The sequence below is a fragment of the Talpa europaea genome (assembly GCF_964194135.1).
Source record: "Talpa europaea genome assembly, chromosome: 1".
Lineage (NCBI taxonomy): Eukaryota > Metazoa > Chordata > Mammalia > Eulipotyphla > Talpidae > Talpa > Talpa europaea.
Window position 1 is genome coordinate 47,196,888 of NC_140073.1, and position 5,251 is coordinate 47,202,138.

General features: G+C 62.7%; 1 protein-coding gene across 1 annotated transcript; it reads left to right on the top strand.

Moving 5' to 3' along the window:
* Positions 1-525: 525 nt before the first annotated feature.
* Positions 526-1,767, top strand: TPBGL (trophoblast glycoprotein like; the record flags this gene model as incomplete). The annotated part of the gene is made up of 1 exon (XM_084256017.1): positions 526-1,767. Exon 1 carries the CDS (start codon positions 604-606, stop codon positions 1,765-1,767), a length of 1,164 nt encoding a protein of 387 aa, XP_084112143.1. The 5' UTR covers positions 526-603.
* Between the last annotated feature and the right edge of the window lie 3,484 nt (positions 1,768-5,251).

Genomic DNA, 5,251 nt, shown 5'->3' on the forward strand with positions numbered 1-5,251 from the left:
CCCACCTTCTCGCGCATGGTGCAGACCCACCTGCCCGCGCTCCCCGCCCGGCCCCGCCCCACACGTGCTGGAGAGGGCGGAGGAAGCCTCCGGCTTAAACGGGGGGGGCTGGGGGAAAGCGAGGGGGCCGCAAGTCAGCCTCGGCGAGCCAAACTTCTCCGCAGCCCGGGAGCCGGAGGAGGGAAGACAGCGCGCAGCAGCGGAGAGCCGTGATTCTCGGGAGCCTCCCACCCCGCCCCTCGGCGCGGCGGGCGCGGAGACTCCGCGGGGGGCGGGGGAGGCCGGAGGCGGGGAGGGGGGGAGGCCAACCCTGCCCGCTCGGCTCGGAGCCCGGCGCGGCCGCTGAAGTCGGAGGCCGGCGCGCCGGGCGAGGCGGGCACCGGGGGCTGGGGGCTCGGCGCCCCGCCTGACTCCGCTGGCGCGCGCCGGGCGGTGGAGGCTCTTCGCACCTCGGAGACAGCGCACGGGCCGACCGCGACTCCCGGCCGCTCCCGGTCAAGGACTCGCCGCGCCCGCGCCCCTCCGCGCCCCTCCCCGCCCCGCGGCGCTCCGAACTCACTGGCGAGCGCGGCGGCCCGGGCGCCGGATGCGGGCGCAGCTGCTATGGCCCCGCGCCCGGGACGGTCGGAGCTCCGGGGGCCGCCGCTGCTGCCGGGGCTGCTGCTCGTGGCGGCGGCGCTGAGCCGGCCCGCCGCCGCCTGCCCCTTCCAATGCTACTGCTTCGGCAGCCCCCAGCTGCTGCTGCGCTGCGCGCCGGGCGCCGAGCTCCGGCAGCCGCCGCGGGACGTGCCGCCCGACGCGCGCAACCTCACCATCGTGGGCGCCAACCTGACGGTGCTGCGCGCGGCCGCCTTCGCCGGCGGGGACGCGGACGGGGAGGAGGCGGCCGCCCGCGTGCGCCTGCCGCTGCTGACCGCGCTGCGCCTCACGCACAACAACATCGAGGTGGTCGAGGACGGCGCTTTCGACGGGCTGCCCAGCCTGACGGCGCTGGACCTGAGCCACAACCCGCTGCGCGCCCTGGGCGGCGGCGCCTTCCGGGGGCTGCTCGCGCTGCGCTCGCTGCAGCTCACCCGCGCGCTGGCGCGGGGCGGCCCCGCACTGCTGGCCACGCTGGACGACGCGCTCGAGCGGCTGGACGAGCTGCGCTTCCTCGGCCTGGCGGACAACGCGCTGAGCCGGCTGCCGCCCGCCGCGCTGAGCCGGCCGCACCTCGAGCAGCTGGACGCGCGCCTCAACGCGCTGGCCGGCCTGAGCCCCGACGAGCTGCGCGCGCTGGAGCGCGATGGCGGCCGCCCCGCTCCGCGCCTGCTGCTGGCGGACAACCCCCTGCGCTGCGGCTGCGCCGCGCGCCCCCTGCGGGCCTGGCTGCGCAACGCCACGGAGCGCGTCCCCGACGCGCGGCTCCTGCGCTGCGCCGCCCCGCGGGCGCTGCTCGACCGGCCTTTCCTGGACGCGGACGAGGCGCCGCTGCGCTGCGACGACGGCCCCGGGCGCGGGGAGGACGTGGACCTCGCCGGCCCCGAGCTGGAAGCCTCCTACGTCTTCTTCGGGCTGGTGCTGGCGCTCATCGGCCTCATCTTCCTCATGGTGCTCTACCTGAACCGCCGCGGCATCCAGCGCTGGATGCGCAACCTGCGCGAGGCCTGCCGGGACCAGATGGAGGGCTACCACTACCGCTACGAGCAGGACGCCGACCCGCGCCGCGCCCCGGCCCCGGCCGCCCCCGCGGGCTCGCGCGCCACCTCCCCGGGCTCCGGCCTCTGAGCTGCTGCTGCTGGGGGTGGCCGGCCGCCGCTGCCAGCTGGCCTTCCTGGGGCTACCTGGCCGCCCTCCCAACCCCCCGCCTGGCCTGAAGCTGTGGGTATGGGGCACCCGCGAACTGGGGCTGTTAGACCTGCCCCTGTTTGGTTTGGATTCTGCTCCCCCTCATTCCTGGCTCCAAGCTGTACCCCCGCTCTGGGTCTCTAAGACCAGTCCCCGTCAAAGACCCAGAGACACCGCCCTCTGATTCCAGAAACCCCATGCTCCCCGCCCAGGCCTGCTGCATCCCGGCTGGACCACCAAAAGCCCCTCCCCTCCCTTTCAGGACACGTCGGAGACCCTGCTCTTCAACCCCAAAGCCGGAGACTGCCTTCACCACCCTGCGCTTTGAGCCCTAAACTCTTAGCCAAAACATCAGAGTCCCTCAACTCTAACCTGCACAGATCCCGACTCCATCTTGCAGCCCACAGCTTCCTTTCTGGGCCTCAGGGGCCCTCACATCCCATTTTGGTCCCAGAGCAGAGAGCACCCCCACCAGAAAGTGTTTATGGACTCTGAGCCTCTTCTCTCAGCCCGGAGCTCTGAGCCCTCCCTCTCTGCGCAGAGACCCATATCCTGGGGCGCTGAGGATTGGGCACCCTCTCCCAATCGGAGGATGTTTCCTACCTCCCACCACCCAGCTCTGGCTCAGGCCTTCTCTTCCTTGGCCCAGGCTCGGGGCTTGGCTCTCTCTGTCTCTCTTATCCCAGGGACAGGCACACCCCCTTTCAGCCTTAGTGTGGAGGGTCCTTAGCCTTTCCCTCTGGCTCTGCCCTCCCGTTAGCCAGTACTTGTCCCCAGTCTCCTGCTCTCAGCTCTTCATCCCCAATGTGCGTTTCATCCTCTTGCCCAAGTCTTAGGCCCTCCTCCCCCACACACCCATGGCTTGCACTCCACACCTAGCCCTGCCACTCACTCCAGGGAGGAGTCTATCTCTGGGGTATGCACACCCTACTTTCTTCCCAGGATGAGGGCTCCAGCCCTGCAAGACGGGTGCAGGTGCCAAGCGCCCCTCCCCACCCATATTGGATCCCCAAGGGGGAGGAGAGAGTCCTGAGGATGCAAAGTGGATGGTCTGGCTTCAGAACCGGGGTCACTGGTCCATCAGGGCCTGAGCGGGGTGGGGTTGGAGGCTCAGAGGACAGGGTGCTTCTGCCCTCAGGCTCTTGCCTACCCGTGTGACTTATCCTCTGGGGATTCCTTGCCGCTGCGCCCTCACCCAACATTCCTTCTGGAAGAGGAAGGGGGTCTTGCCTCCTGTATCAGGCACGAGCCCTCCTGTTCAGGGTCAGAGCCTTGGTGCCCTGCCTTCTGCATGATCCCAAAGCACAATGGTGAGTAGGGAGGGGGCTACCTCTCCCTGACTCCCACCCCCTAGGTCAGGCAGAATGGCTGACCTGTGCTGTCTCTGCACACAGGAAGTCACCCTTCTCCAACATACTGGCTTGAAGCCTGCCTCCCACCGCCATCCAAAAATCTGGATCTCCCTCGGGCAGTTTTCTATAAAGTCTGCAATAATCTCAGAGATTCTGCTCTTGTAAGTGGTGCCATCTCATTCCTGCTGACCTTGGGGGCATTGAAGGGGGTGGGAGGGCATTGTGGACCTTCAGTGGGCAGTGGCCATTGGTGTCTTTTGAACTATGGGACAAGAAATGGGCTCCAACAGCAAATAGCAAGATTGAGGCTAGATGCGTGGGGAGACTCCCGTGGGGACAGTAGTTCTCCAACCCAGTCTGCTTGTAAACCTCTTGGATGGAGTTATCCACAGCCGGGGTGGGATCCTCTCCTTCCTCATCACTGCATTGGATGAGGCTCTCAGGAAGGAAATCCAGCTACAGAGAATGAGAACCAGTTTATTCAGATAGATAAAATGACCCCCAGAGATGTGGAGCAAGGGGCCAGGTGAGTTCTGGGCCAGCAGGACAGTAGGAGGCTTATCTCCTCCCTTAAGAGCCCCAGGCTGGGTTATTTTGCATTCAGGTTCTCATACTCCAGAACCACATGGCAAAAGTCTAGAATTCTAGCATTTTTGAATCCTAGGGCCACATCAGTCTAGAATCCGTGCCGCCCACACACTGAAAAGAAGCTCAGAGTCAAAGTGGAGTCCTTAGAGTCCTAAACTGTCTCAACCAGGAGCACCCTCGCCCTTCTGGAGCAGCCCTTTCAGTGTAAGAAGGATCTGCTGGAGACTCCCTGTCAGTCCAGCTTTGCCCTGAGGCTAGAAACACGCTTCACTCCAAGACAGCTCTTCAGAGTTGGAGACAGGCAAGAGTTTCCTTATCATCTCCCAACAAATTCCATACCCCTTGGCCTTTCCTCATGAAAAGGGTCATTCCTCATGAAAAGGGGTTTAATTCTACAGAAGCATTGCCCTCTGTCAATGACCTTGAAAGGGTGCCAGTCATCCAGGGCAAAATAGTGATGATCTCTCTAAAGCATTCAAGAACTGTGTCCCTTTAACTGGTTACCTCCTTTGTTCCAAAGGCATGCCCCCTGGTGATACAGAGACTTCAGTAAGTCCAGGCAATTAAAGCAACTTTACTGTGGGATTATTGTCAGCAAAAATCTTCGGAGGGTTTTTTATGAGAGCTGATGTTAAGCTAAGCTTCAAATCAATAGTTGTCAAAATCAACTAATTGAATGCCTAATATATGCCAATTGCTATTTGACCTTAATGCACTTGCGATTCCCTTTAAATATGGTCTCTGGGATGCTATTCTCCTTGCAGCCTGTCAGTTGCCTATAACCTTAGGGGCTATCAAAAGAGTCCCAGCATCCCCAGCTTTGGGAAGTTAGAGGACAGGGAAGTAGGGGAGGGGACATTGTGGGAGTCCAGAGGAGACCTTGCCAGCAAAGGTGAGCTGCAGGGGCCCAGCTGGTCCCGCTCTGCCACCCCGCCGCCCCCGTCTCTAGACCTCTCTTGGCAGCCCTGAGACCCCTGTGAATGCTCAATCTCCCCCTTTAATCATTTGCTGCAAACGTGGTTAGAAATCTGAGGTGGACAGGAGCCCGGAGGCTTGGGAAGTGCAAGGGACAAGTGCCAGAGGGGAAAACTCCCTCCAAGAGGTCCCTTTTAAGAGCAGGAATGGTAGGGAGCAGGAGAGGGAGAGTAAGAGTGTGCAAATGTCAGAAATGTGAGAGACGAGAACCAGCCACACACTTGGAGAAACATGTCAGACTGCGCAGGGTTCTGTGGCCCCAAGAGAACTGTGAAATTTCCTCTCAAAAACAAAGGGAAGCCACGATCACCGTCTCCTTGAGAAACCTTTTACATCCTTGACCCCTCCCTCCCCATGCCCCTTGACTTCTTGGGTGGCAACTGCCAAGGACCCAACAAGAGTCCAGAGGATGGAGCTTCAGTCTGAGCTCAGCGCTACTTGCCAGTCACTTGGTTCTTAGTCAGAAATACTGCTTGAGGCCCCACTGTGGGCTGGGGCTGGAGCTCCAG